The sequence below is a fragment of the Myotis davidii genome, unplaced genomic scaffold (genome assembly GCF_000327345.1).
Source record: "Myotis davidii unplaced genomic scaffold, ASM32734v1 scaffold38, whole genome shotgun sequence".
In the NCBI taxonomy this organism is placed as follows: domain Eukaryota; kingdom Metazoa; phylum Chordata; class Mammalia; order Chiroptera; family Vespertilionidae; genus Myotis; species Myotis davidii.
Window position 1 is genome coordinate 5,940,894 of NW_006291383.1, and position 12,839 is coordinate 5,953,732.

Sequence of the window (12,839 nt, forward strand, 5' to 3'; positions counted from 1 at the left end):
AGGGACCTTCTGGACACCTTCCCCTCCAAGTACATCCATGACAGTTTGGATGAGAGTTGTATCTTATTTCTTAATATTAATTGATGTTACCAAATATACTAAAATATCCACTGAAAATGGGTTAGGAAGAAGAAAAAGTAAATAATCAGGCCAGGGAAAGGATTCTTAGTTCTAAATTACTGAAGGATTCGGAGCTATCAATTACTTAAGATCCTTGCTGATTAAGGCCCTGTTTGTGCTAATGCTATAGCATACTTAAGTACTTATGTTCCTTCTACATAGCGTTTGTTGTCTTAAAACTTTTTAAACTCAGTTGGACTTAATAGTAAGAATGGGGGAATTTTTAAAAATCAAGTGATACAATTTATTTGAGTTAATGAGTAACCCAAAATAGTAACCCAGTGCTACAGAATATACAGTAGATAAAATTCTAAGTAACAGTATAAATTAGATCTACTTTATAAGGTTGGATACTATTCTTGGAGTGTCCTTTCAGTTCTAAGATTAGTGAGTTACAAGCATTAAATTGTTTTGTTAACCTGTATTTGTAATGTATTAAACTATTTTGTCATGTTCATGAGCTCTTAATACATAATGAAAAATGATGGTAAATAGCCACTCCTTGGTTATTTTTTGGCTCTTTTCCTCCTAAGAGTTGAAAGTGCTTTTCATAATATACTACTTCAACATCTTCACAACAACTTGGTTAGGTTGATACAATTTCATAAAAAGATGAAAAAATTGTCAGGTGGGATTATTCAGGCTTTGCTACTCGCATTTTTTAAAATTATAGTTTCCTCAAAATAATGTAGTAGTAATGGTTTAAAAGTGATGTAAAATGTAGTGAATGTCCTATATTTTTTTCTTGTGGAAGTCTGTTCTTCACTAGCCACAATATATTATGGGTATTAATTAGGTTGGGTTTAGTCTTGAATTGCTATATGAGGCAGTCAACCAATCATGGCATGATTTAATGTCATCTGGTTTTTGACCTTTCACAGAGTAACTTTCCTAATTAATGGTTCTAATTTGCAATTCTGTAATCCAAGAAAACTTAGGAAGGGGGTGATATTCATATGAAATGACTGAAATGATCCATTCTAGGTATCGGGCCTGGTGAGTGAGTAAAACTCACAGTTAAGTACAGAAAGAATGAGGACATACACTGTAGGGCATAGACCTTTGTTGTACCATTCTCAGATGTCCCTCCTTGCTGCTAATACCATCTCCAGTTTTACTTGTTTTCATCCTGCATCTAAGCTCATTAAGGCCACCAAGCTTTTACAAGAATTCAGTGACTGATGCTTAGTGGCCTTTTTATCTAACGTAAAAAGTCTTTATGAGACTAAATAGAATGGACACTTTTCTGTAATTGACCATAGGGATCTCTCTTGTTTAAGGGGAAAACTTTTCAAAACACTCCCAACTACTATCTGATATCTTTTAAGTGTACAGATTATTTCTCTGTCAGCCTTCTCAGCCTTAATTATGTGTAGCTGATTAAATAAATGGCTCTCTTATTCAGTCAGGCACTTTCACCCACTTTTTGAATGGAATTATCTTTTCAAATTTCAAAGTTATCTAAAAGAAATTTTTGTTTGGTGATGGATGTAATATAAAACAAGTAAATGTTCTGTGATTAATTTTTAGTGTAAGTTAAGTCAACCAAAGGAAGGTGCCACCTTGCATTTTTCATCCTAAAACTTCATTGTCTAAAAAGTAATTGAGTGTTGAGATAGGTTTTTTTAAAAAATATTTTTATTGATTACAGAGAAGAATGGAGAGGTAGAGACAGAAACATCAATGATGAGAGAAAATCATTGATTGGCCGCCTCCTGCAAACCCCTTAATGGGGATTGAGCCCGCAACCCGGGTGTGTGCCTTGACTGGAATCGAACCTGGGACCCTTCAGTCCACAGTCCGACACTCTTATCCACTGAGCCAAACCGGCTAGGGTGGGATAGTTTTAAGGTAGTAAGAAAATACACATTCTGAGAATTGAGAGACTAGTAAATGTTTTCTTTAAAAAAAATACTAATTCTAAAAAAACACAAAAAAATAATATTCTGATTCTCAATGCATACACTCATTCGTATTCTAATAGTAAAAGGAACTAAGTTTAATATAACACAAATTGGTTCTAAATTGACTTACTTTCAAAAGAGCTATATACCCCTGAGTTTGGCAAGACATCAAGTACTGGAGCTTGCCTTCATGGGAATGTTATGTTAGTGTAACCAGTTTTGCAAAGTCTAAATCACCATTCATTCAGTTAAGCTCTTTAGGAATTAGTAAAAAAAGAAAGGGGGGGGGGATAACAATAAAATGACACAGTTGAAATATATTGGCTACTGTGGTGTGGATTATAAATTTTGGAATAAATGACTTTTCTATTTTTTTTCTTATTTTCCAGAGTACTTTGCATTTAAAATTTAGATCTTCTTACATGGAAGAGGTCAAATCCAGTTATAGCAAAACACCTTTACAGCAGAGGCCATATAACCAAAAAGTCCAAAGGCCCAGCCCAGTGGACCATTTACTTCAATGATGTTCAGTACAAAATTCCACTGCCACTAAAGACTTTGGAAAGTCCCATTAAGTTGTAACAGGATTTGACTATTAGTATGGATTTTTATAACCCTTCTTTAGTTAACTTTGTTCTTTGAAGCTGCAATCCGTTATAGAGAAGTATACTGCTTTCTTGCACCCTGAAGTTTTTGTCTGGGCTTTTATGCAGAGAATTGTATATTCTGAATGTCTTAATCAGGTTGCTGTCTATTTACCTGTCTGGGGTTGCCTTCAGATGTGGGTGAGGACTCATTAAAAGTCCTAGGAAGACCTTAAGTTGAAATTAATTCTCCAATATTTGAGTGTTTCCTTTGGTAAAATAAGTTTTAGGTCTTAAAAGAGGTAGATAGGTTTGGTGCCTCTCTACTGTGGGCTATATATGAGCAGAGCAAAAACTTTATCTTATTTGTGGAAGATTGAGTTACTTTTTACTTTGTCCTCTAATTGATTATATTTAGGACTTACAGCTATTGCACAGACTTATTTAATAGATAGTGTCAGGTTTTTTAGGCAACAAAGTTGGAATGTTATCTTTTGCCCTTCTGGGCGTTGCTTTGATGACTTCTATATAAATAATGAGTGTAGCCTAATTTTCTGTCATGTGCTACCTAGCATATACATTTCTGACAGTCAGGTGGATTATCTTGAAATTTTAGACAAAAGTTTCTGCCTCCTTGGAAAGCTCTACATCTCCTTGTGATTGGAGTGTGGGTTTCAAGATTCCAGAAGGTGGGTGTCTTCATTTTCTATTTTCAATGCACTCTAAGATGACCTGCTTACAGGTTCTCTCTGAGGCAGACTTCAATGCTCTTGTGCTAATTTTGCTTTGATAGGACTAAAGAGTTAAAATGAAATTTCCAAATGATGTAGACTTGTCAAAATGTTCAATCTTTTAGCCATTACAAATTGACATTTTAGTGGAATAAGTTTATTTTGAAATGTCTTTCAATTTATACTGAAATATCTGAAGGCACCTCTAAAAGTTGGGTGATGGCACACTGAAGAATACAGAACTGAACACAAAGATGACTGACTGGCTTTTTACCTTTCAGAGTTTATAATTTTATAAAGAAATATATATAGAGATGTTGATTGTTGTTTTTTATTGCACCCCACAGGCTTGTATAAACTGGCATAAAAAGGCATACTCCATATTCCGGTATACTCAAAACTTTCAAAAGAAAGTATCTGAAATGATTACAATAAAGTCTAGGAGTGTCAATACATTTTACTGCAATAGTTTATCCTTTGTCATTCCTTATAATTTTGCTGATAAAAAACAAAATATTGATGTTTGCATGGCTGTTGAAAGTATTTAAAGTATAAATTGGGTCAAAAATGGCTTAAGGAAAATTAATGTATTTAATGGAAAATTTTATATGTGGTCCAACATTAATATTTAACTGTTAACATATTCTATTATAACTTTGATTTATTACTGTATGCTGTGGATTACAGTAATACCTGTTGGCCAGTTGTAAGATGAACTTTTTATTTAAAAGTTCAAGTTTTGATCTCTATCTGCTGATAAGACCTTTTTCTTGTTAGAGCTGCAGCTGACTCTCAGGAATAGTCCCTGCTCTCTCGGATTCTTTGTCAACTGCTGATTTTTGGTAGTAGAAAGTAACGGTTGGGTGTTTATCTTACCTAGAAATTATTTTTCCATAATATGATCATGTATCATTGTATGATATTAAAAAGCAAAATAAATTTGCAAACAGATTTTTTAAATTCTGACCATAAAGGCAGTATATTTTGGCAGATTCTTAAACCTGCAATATAATGGTGACTTTTTTTCTTCTCAGGAGGAAAAAAAGCAAGAGCAGAAGTCGTAGTCATGAACGAAAAAGAAGCAAAAGTAAGGAACGGAAGCGAAGCAGAGATAGAGAAAGGAAAAAGAGCAAAAGCCGTGAAAGGAAGCGAAGTAGAAGCAAAGAAAGGAGACGGAGCCGCTCAAGAAGTCGAGATCGCAGATTCAGAGGCCGCTACAGAAGTCCTTAGTATGTAACTATAATTATGATGATTTTGGTTTGAGAGTCTTTGCTGAGTATCCAGATAGCAATTTAACCTGAGTGATTTGAACTGTGAAATTTTACTCTTCAGAGTGTTTCATTAAATAAGGATATTTGGCATAGAAGGGCTAGTAAAGTGAAAAACTATTTGTGGACAAAAACATCTGTTTTACTCTAGGCATACAGATTATTTTGTTATTCTATATTAAAATATTTTAGAACTGTATGCCAGTCCAAACTAAAGCATTAGAATGCTTAACAATTTTTTTTGATATGTAATGCCAAATACTTGGGTATATGAACATTAACTGAACATAAAGTTATTTAAAAGTTTAAAGCTCAGATGGATGTAAGTTACAATAGTCAATTATGTAATTTGTTAACAGTAATCTTATCTGTGTGGCTGTTTACAGCTGAAATGACAGACCCTTTGTGAATTTGGTGTATGCTCCTGGATAATGATGATTTTGGGGACTTATCACATTGTTTGTATTTAAGGTTCTTTTTTTTTTTTTTTAAATAAAGCACTAAATGTGCTTTGAAGGTTAAATCACTACAAAAAGTTGGATGTGGCTATTTAAGGTCCAAAGTTTCAATATAGTTATTAAAAACATCTCAAATAACTGGTAAAAGCAAGGATTGAATCTAAGAGTCCTTGGTGCTTTCCTCTTCATAAACATACTGTTGTAAACTGGGTTATGTTAAAATTAACACTTCTAACTTTAAAACTTGAAATGTTGAAAGTAGAAATCAAAGACAAACAGCTAAATCAGAACCTTGGCTCTGCCACTTGGGCAAGTTACTACAAGTTAACACTAAGCTTTAGTTTTCTCAACTTTTAAGAAAGAGGTAACAATTGTCAGAAAAACTATTAATGAAAATTGAAGAGAATGTAAATAAAACACCCATCGTACTGCTATTCATGAAATGTTTTGGCGTTTGAAACCATTAAAGTTATTATCACTGAGTTCTGATTCTGGTTCTTAAATCTTTAAAATATAAAGAATTGAACTCTTTGTTTTTTAAGTTCATTCTAGCTGCTTATTTCATAAACTTTCTAAAGTGCTTAAAGGTTCCACCATGTTTTCTAATTCCAAATGCTCTATTAAAAACATTTTGCTTTTTCTCCAACTTATCAAAGTCTACTGCATTCTTTTTTTTTTTTTTTTAACCAAAATGAACTAAATAGGGAAAAGGATTACCTTAATTAATTTTGAGTACTATTTTCTCTCTTCAGTGATGAATGCTCAAAGTCAGCCTGTGATCCTGGTCTGACTTAAAAATGATTTAGTTTTTACATTTGGCTTCAGGTGATTTTTAACTATGGAGGCAGAAATTGGTACTTTTATAATTAAGGGAGAAGAAAGTATTTATACATTCTTCTTTGAACTTTTAATTTATTCAGTAAATGTATATTCTTATCAGTATTAGCTTGAATTGCAAAGATTAAAACGTTATTTGCGGGTAGTTTTTATCGCGCGCTAACAGGTGGCGCGGGCCATTTTTGCTAATTTTTTGCACAAATGGCAACGGTCAGTAAAATTACGATAACTTTAGTTTACATATTTATACGTTACCCGCATTCTACCGCTAGTCTATAAAAAACGTATTAATACGTGTCTCGCGCTCTACTACTACAGTCGATGTAAACGTATAAATACGTTTCCCGCATACAGTGTGTTAATACAAAATCATTTATTTGGAATTGCTTGGATGTTGTTAGGTACATGTGTAGCTCATGAAAACAAATTCAAATGGTGGGTCACAGACCACTAGATACTTCATTTTGCTACCTTTCTGGAAAAGAATAACGGGATGAGCACTAAGGGACATCTGATTTGTCTCTTAAATTTAGTTTCTTTTGGTCTTTCAAAATAAAAGGCCCCCAAACTGCTGGACCTTTTTAGAGTTATTTAGAATACAGAATAAATTTGTATTTTAGAATAGTTGTCTTTTTGATTTTTTTTAAACCTTTAATATGTCAAGTCCTCAAAAAAAGTGTTTTTGAAGAATTGAACTTCCTTCACATCTTTACTATGGGATATTTTGCCACAGGGAAGTGAAGTATGATGTGCTAGATGTGTTTTTATGCAGTCCCTGAGATTCGTTGTAAAATGGAATTTTGGAGTTTCATGATTATGTATAAATAGTCTCCCTATCTTTTAAAGAAGTCTCTTAAGAAAACATGAATTATATGTATGTTCCTGAGAAAGTATGTGCAGAGATGCACGCCAAATTGTTAACTTTAGTTATTTCTTGTGTAAGAGAAGTAAGGACTTCTGTTTTTCTTAAACCTCAGGAATGTATTCATAAATGTGTAATCTTTTAAAAACTATAGACTAAAAATAAGAATGAGCATTTTCAGAATTTAAACATTTTGAGGCTGTAACCTTTGGTCTTGGCACCTCTCAGTGGTCCAGGATAGATAACTGTAACAGCAGTTTGCTTGGGATAGAATTAAAAAGTCTATTTCCTCTTCATAATTGAGGTGGAAAAGAAGCAGCCTAAACAATGTTAAGCTTGCTGGAGAGCACATGAACGTGATCTTAGCAAGACCCTAAACCTGTAACTAGTGTAATTTTGTGTTTCCTTTTTAGCTCCGGACCAAAATTTAACAGTGCCATCCGAGGAAAGATTGGGTTGCCTCATAGCGTCAAATTAAGGTTTTTAAACATACTTCTGAATTGTTTAAATTGTTTTTCAAGGAACTAATGTGGTGTACTTGTTTGGGTAACTTCTGAAACTTTTTAACTTTGCAGCAGACGACGTTCCCGAAGCAAAAGTCCATTCAGAAAAGACAAGAGCCCCGTGAGGTAGCTGTTGTCACTATTTATTTCTTTAAAACTTTTAGCTTTTAAACAGCTTTTGTAATTTATACTACTGCTAAATTTAGTGACATTAAGTAAATTGGATCATATTAAATGTCCTTTTGTAGTACTAGTACTGTTAATGTATTTCTAAATTTTCAACAGCTTTCCTTTTAATTGCATATAAATAAATCTTAACCAAGCTGACTGATTTTTAAATAGTAGTCTTTGGTTCTTCAATGTTTCTATAGGTTATTTTCCTTTTAAATAAACATAAGACTTACCTGTCCAATTTACCATTTTGTTCACGTAACGTTTTATTATATTGGCAGCGTTATATTCATAGCATTGTTCTTTACTGGTGTTCTGCCTTCCCTTAAAGGGAACCTTTTTTTTTTTTTAACTGATTTCAGATAGGAAAGAGAGATAGAAATATCAGTGATGAGAGAATCATTAATTGGCTCCCTCCTGCATACCCCACACTGGGGATCAACTCTGCAACCTGTGCATGTTCCCTGACCAGAATTGAACCGTGATTTCCTGGTTCATAGGTCGATGCTCAACCATTGAGCCGCGCCAACCAGCCTTAGTGGAAACTTTTTAACTTTGAGTTTATTCTGTTACTTGGTATATTCTAATATTCCAGGATTTGGTAAAAACCTCAATTTTAAAAGCTCTTGCAGATATTGAGGTTTTTAACTCTAATATTTAATTTTCTATCTAAAAATTCCCTTTAGTTACCTTTCTCTGGATCTAGTCCAGCTTTGTATCTCTGTTTTACAGTAATATTTTTAAAATCACTTGTTGATTTCTCAATGGGATGTACCAGAATTTTGTATAGAGTATTTCAAAAGTATTCCTGAGAATGTTCAAAACATGGATAAGATAGACCATGTTTATGCTTGTATCATGAAGGATTCACTTAGAACCTTAACCATATAGTGAATATTTCATAATTGATGTTAATAGATACTTCTATTTTCCTTAAAATTTATAAAAGTAAATGTCATCTATTATGCTTTTATTTTCTCCCTTGGGCACTTTAGTTTCTTTAAATTTAGAAATGTAAGGCTATTTGTAATAATGAATAAATTGTAGCCCACTACTATAATTTCCCTGTTTTAAAATAATGTTTTTATTGATATTAGAGAGATAGAAACATCGAAGTTTATTCTGTTTACTGAAAATGTACTTTAACAAGAATAAGTTATAAATTGCTGTATTTCTTACTCCTGTTAGGGAACCTATTGATAATCTAACTCCTGAGGAAAGAGATGCAAGGACGGTTTTCTGCATGCAGCTGGCAGCAAGAATTCGACCAAGGGATCTGGAAGAGTTTTTTTCTACAGTAGGAAAGGTAATCTTGACCTATTTAGGGAGGTCATATAAGTGGAAATTGGAAACATTTCAATAATTGTCAGTATGACATGAAATGGAAGACATCTAAACACAAACCTTTTGATTTAGTAGAATTTAAATACAGAATTTATTTTTTGTTAACATTTCTATTTAACCTTACTTGGAAGTTAATAAATGTTGGAGGTGATAAATGTTACCACATTTATCAAAAAATAGAAGCTAGAAGTGGGCCCACAAATGTACTTTAAAAAATTTTAATGGCTCACACCTTTGCTTTGTCAATAATATGCCTCTTGTCTGTTTTTGAAATTATTATTTAGAATGGCTTATACTGGATGGTTCCAGAAACAACCTTGTGTTAAATGTGTGTTTTCTTTTTAGGTTCGAGATGTGAGGATGATTTCTGATAGAAATTCAAGACGGTCCAAGGGAATTGCTTATGTGGAGTTTGTTGATGTTAGCTCAGTGCCTCTAGCAATAGGATTAACTGGCCAACGTGTTTTAGGAGTGCCAATCATAGTGCAGGCATCACAGGTAATTTTTTTTTCTTGCTTTAGATTTTGATCATTGATAACAGTGGAAACCTGCTGTTGGCTTAGTGTTGTGCTGTAGTATTTTGTGCCTTAAGGTGTAAATACCTATTTCATGAAAAAGACTTGAGAACTTGATCTAGAATTTTATTGATTTATAATAGTCTCTTAGTTGTTTATTAAGCATCCACGAACATGTTTTTTCCTTGCAGTTTGTCAAATTGAACAATTTTGACCTTTTTTGAGAGTACATTTATTAAAGTTGGGGACAATGAAACAAGTTAGGGATTAGAGTAGAAGAAGAAACAGGAGAGAGCCTAGGCAGAGCTACTTTGGCTCACTGAATAGTTAGAGAAAAGGGGGCCTTGGAGACAGGTTTATGGCTTTAGACCAGAAGAGCTGTGGCTGCTCATTGCTTCCCTGGTTGCAAGAGTTTAGGGGATGCATGCCTATGAGGTATGAAGAGGTGGGGAGGGAAAGGTATGGCGAGCTCCCAGGAGAGAGAGCACGCTAATTTAAAGTATATTTTATTTTTTTTTTTACAGAGAGGAAGGGAGAGGGATAGAGGTTTAGAAACATCGATCAGCTGCCTCCTGCATACCCCACACTGGGGGTGTTCCCACAACTAAGGAACATGCCCTTGACTGGAATCGAACCTGGGACCCTTCAGTCCGCAGGCTGACACTCTATCCACTAAGCCAAACCGGCTAGGGTGAGCACACTAATTTTGACATTAAAAAAAAAATTAACATTTTCTGTCCTGGCTAGTTTTCTCAGTGGTTTGTGTTAGCCAGTGACCTTCAGAGAATTAACAATTCTTGGTGAGTATAACAAAAAATTAACATTTTCAGAAGATTTTACTTTATGTCAAGAATAGTTTGGCCGTGACTGGCTAGCTTATTTGGTTAAGAGCATCATCATCCCAATAATGCCAAGGTTGCAGGTTTGATCTCAGGGCACATATAAGAATCAACCAATGTTCTAGCCGGTTTGGTTCAGTGGATAGAGTGTTGACCCATGGATAGAAGGATCTCTGATGTGATTCTGGCCAAGGTCAAGATGTACCTCGGTTGCAGGCTCAATCCCCTGGGTGCTGCATGCAGGAGGCAACCAATTGATGTTTCTCACATCAATGCTTCTCTTTCTGTCTTCCTCCCTTCCACTCTGTTAAGGCAAAAAAATATTAACCAAATGAATGCATAAATAAATGGAACAACAAATCGATGTCTATTTCTCTCTCTCTCTTTCTCTCTCTCCCTCTGCCCCTCCACTTTCTTTCTAAAATCAATAAAAGAGTGCATTTTGTTATACTTAACATGAGGTGCTAGTGTTGACTCTTAACACCTCATTACTAAAATATAAGTGAAATCTTTTAAAGCACGATTGCCAAAACCTGGCTCAGTAGATAGAGCGTCGGCTTGTGGACTGAAGGGTCCCGGGTTAGATTCCGGTCAAGGGCATGTACCTGGTTTGCGGGCGTAGCTGATCGATGTTTCTAACTCTCTCCCTTCCTCTCTGTAAAAAATCAATAAAATGTATTTGAAAAAAAGAAATTAAAAAAAATTGTTTCTCTCTTTTACCCTTCCCTTTTCCCCCCTCTCTACCTTCCTGTCTCTAAAATCAATCAATTTTTAAAAAGTAGTTTTTGAATAGCCATCATTCCTAGTATTTCTTTAAAATAAGATATTTCAAACTAATTTAAGAATATCTTCTAGCCCTAGCTGGTTTGGCACAATGGATGGAGTGTCGGCCTATAGACTGAAGGGTCCCTGGTTCTATGCCTGTCAAGGGTACATGCCTGAGTTGTGGGCTCGATCCCCAATGGTGGGGAATGAGGGAGGCAGCCAATCAATGATTCTCTCTCATCATTGATGTTTCTATCTCTCCCTCTTCCTTCCTCTCTGAAATCAGTAAAAATATATTTATTTTAAAAAAAAAGAATATCTTGCTGAAACTGGTTTGGCTCAGTGGATGGAGTGTCGGCCTGCAGACTGAAAGGTCCCAGGTTCAATTCCGGTCAGGGGCATGTACCTGGGTTGTGGATACATCCCCAGTGGGAGATGTGCAGTAGGCAGCTGATCAATGTTTCTCTCTCATCGATGTTTCTAATTCTCTATCTCTCTCCCTTCCTCTCTGTAAAAAAATCAATAAAATATATAAAATAAAAAAGGAATATCTTCTAAAATAGTCCAGATTAATTTAAGAATATCTTTTAATATAATCCAAATTGTAATATAATTCCTCTCTGCTGATTCTTTACGAAATTGGCAAAAAAATATTTTAGTTCATTTAGATGTGGAAAAATTGGGATGTATCAATATATTTATATAATAGGAAAGTATATGTTAGGATTCATCATCTGTACCTAAATAGTCGTGTTGGTAGGTTTTCAAATCACTGAACAAAATATACCATAACTCCTAAATTTTTGGTTCCTTCATCAGACTCATATGTAAGTTACAAATAAGCTTTGTAACCAAAATCAGAGTTGAAATTCCAGTTTCACTGCTAACAAGTTTATGCAACCATAATCAAATTATTTGCTTTATGACCTGTAAAAGGTGATAATATCCTAGTTAATATTTTAGGAATACTTAATGTTGGGTATTTATCACTTGATTGTATGTAAACAATAGAAAAGTACTTGGTCTGTTCTCTTCCTGTGATGGAGGAGTACAACCTAATAGTTTATAGATTCACCTGACCACCAGGGCTCAGAAGCATCAAATTAAATGAGATTTGAACTTATTTAACTTTAACTTTCTGTTCTCCTATACTAAAGGTACGCCAGTTTTTTATGATAGGTACTTGGGGAAAAAATGACATATGACTAAATGGTTTGATTTGATTTATAATGTGCCTTTTTACTTAATGTAACTTGTAGGCAGAAAAAAACAGAGCTGCAGCAATGGCAAACAATCTACAAAAGGGAAGTGCTGGACCTATGAGGCTTTATGTGGGCTCATTACACTTTAACATAACTGAAGATATGCTGCGGGGGATCTTTGAGCCTTTTGGAAGGGTAAGTTCCAATTTCTTGAAACAATAACTTTCAATAGGCTCTTGATCCAGATGTAACTATAATAATTTTGTATATCTGCTTTGTTATATTCTATAAAAATTAAGATGGGGAGGGTGATTCTGCAAGGTTTTTGTGGTAATTTCAATTGATCTTCCATATTGTGACAACTCAATGTATTCTTTTCCATTTGAAGTTAGACATTCTATTATGTTGTTGTTATAATGCTACAGTAAAATGCATAGTGAGTATTAGAATCAATCATTTAAAACATCAACATGAATGATAAAAATGTACTGAATGCATTTGGAGCAAGAATCTTTTTTCCCCTTTGTTTGTTTTTGGATGCTTTTGTTACTTACTGAAAATTTAGGGATATGTAGAGAAGTTTCCCTACTAAATTAGAGAATAATTAGATTTTCTGTTTATGTCCAGTGAGCCCTCATTTTGGAAAAGACATTTTATTGCAGAATAAATATTAATAGTAGGTTGTGCTTTGGTTTAAAAGATAATTTTGTGCTCGTGAATACAAATCTTGGTTCCT

General features: G+C 34.1%; 1 protein-coding gene across 14 annotated transcripts in view; it reads left to right on the forward strand.

The window, feature by feature from the left end:
- Window positions 1-12,839, forward strand: part of RBM39 (RNA binding motif protein 39) — a 31,277-nt gene that overhangs the window by 3,099 nt on the left and 15,339 nt on the right. For 6 of the 14 annotated variants that reach the window (XR_435724.2, XR_001514006.1, XM_006764540.2 and 3 more), the window contains 8 exons: window positions 3,225-3,297; window positions 3,687-3,748; window positions 4,374-4,568; window positions 7,178-7,243; window positions 7,340-7,393; window positions 8,627-8,744; window positions 9,128-9,280; window positions 12,161-12,298. Coding sequence is in view for 12 of the 14 variants with exons in the window: in XM_006764540.2 (XP_006764603.1) it covers window positions 3,225-3,297; window positions 3,687-3,748; window positions 4,374-4,568; window positions 7,178-7,243; window positions 7,340-7,393; window positions 8,627-8,744; window positions 9,128-9,280; window positions 12,161-12,298 (859 nt within the window). In the remaining 2 variants the exon portion in view is untranslated. The remainder of the gene's footprint in view (window positions 1-3,224; window positions 3,298-3,686; window positions 3,749-4,373; window positions 4,569-7,177; window positions 7,244-7,339; window positions 7,394-8,626; window positions 8,745-9,127; window positions 9,281-12,160; window positions 12,299-12,839) is intronic. The other 8 variants (XM_006764545.1, XM_006764547.1, XM_015564462.1 and 5 more) reach the window with 4 other exon arrangements.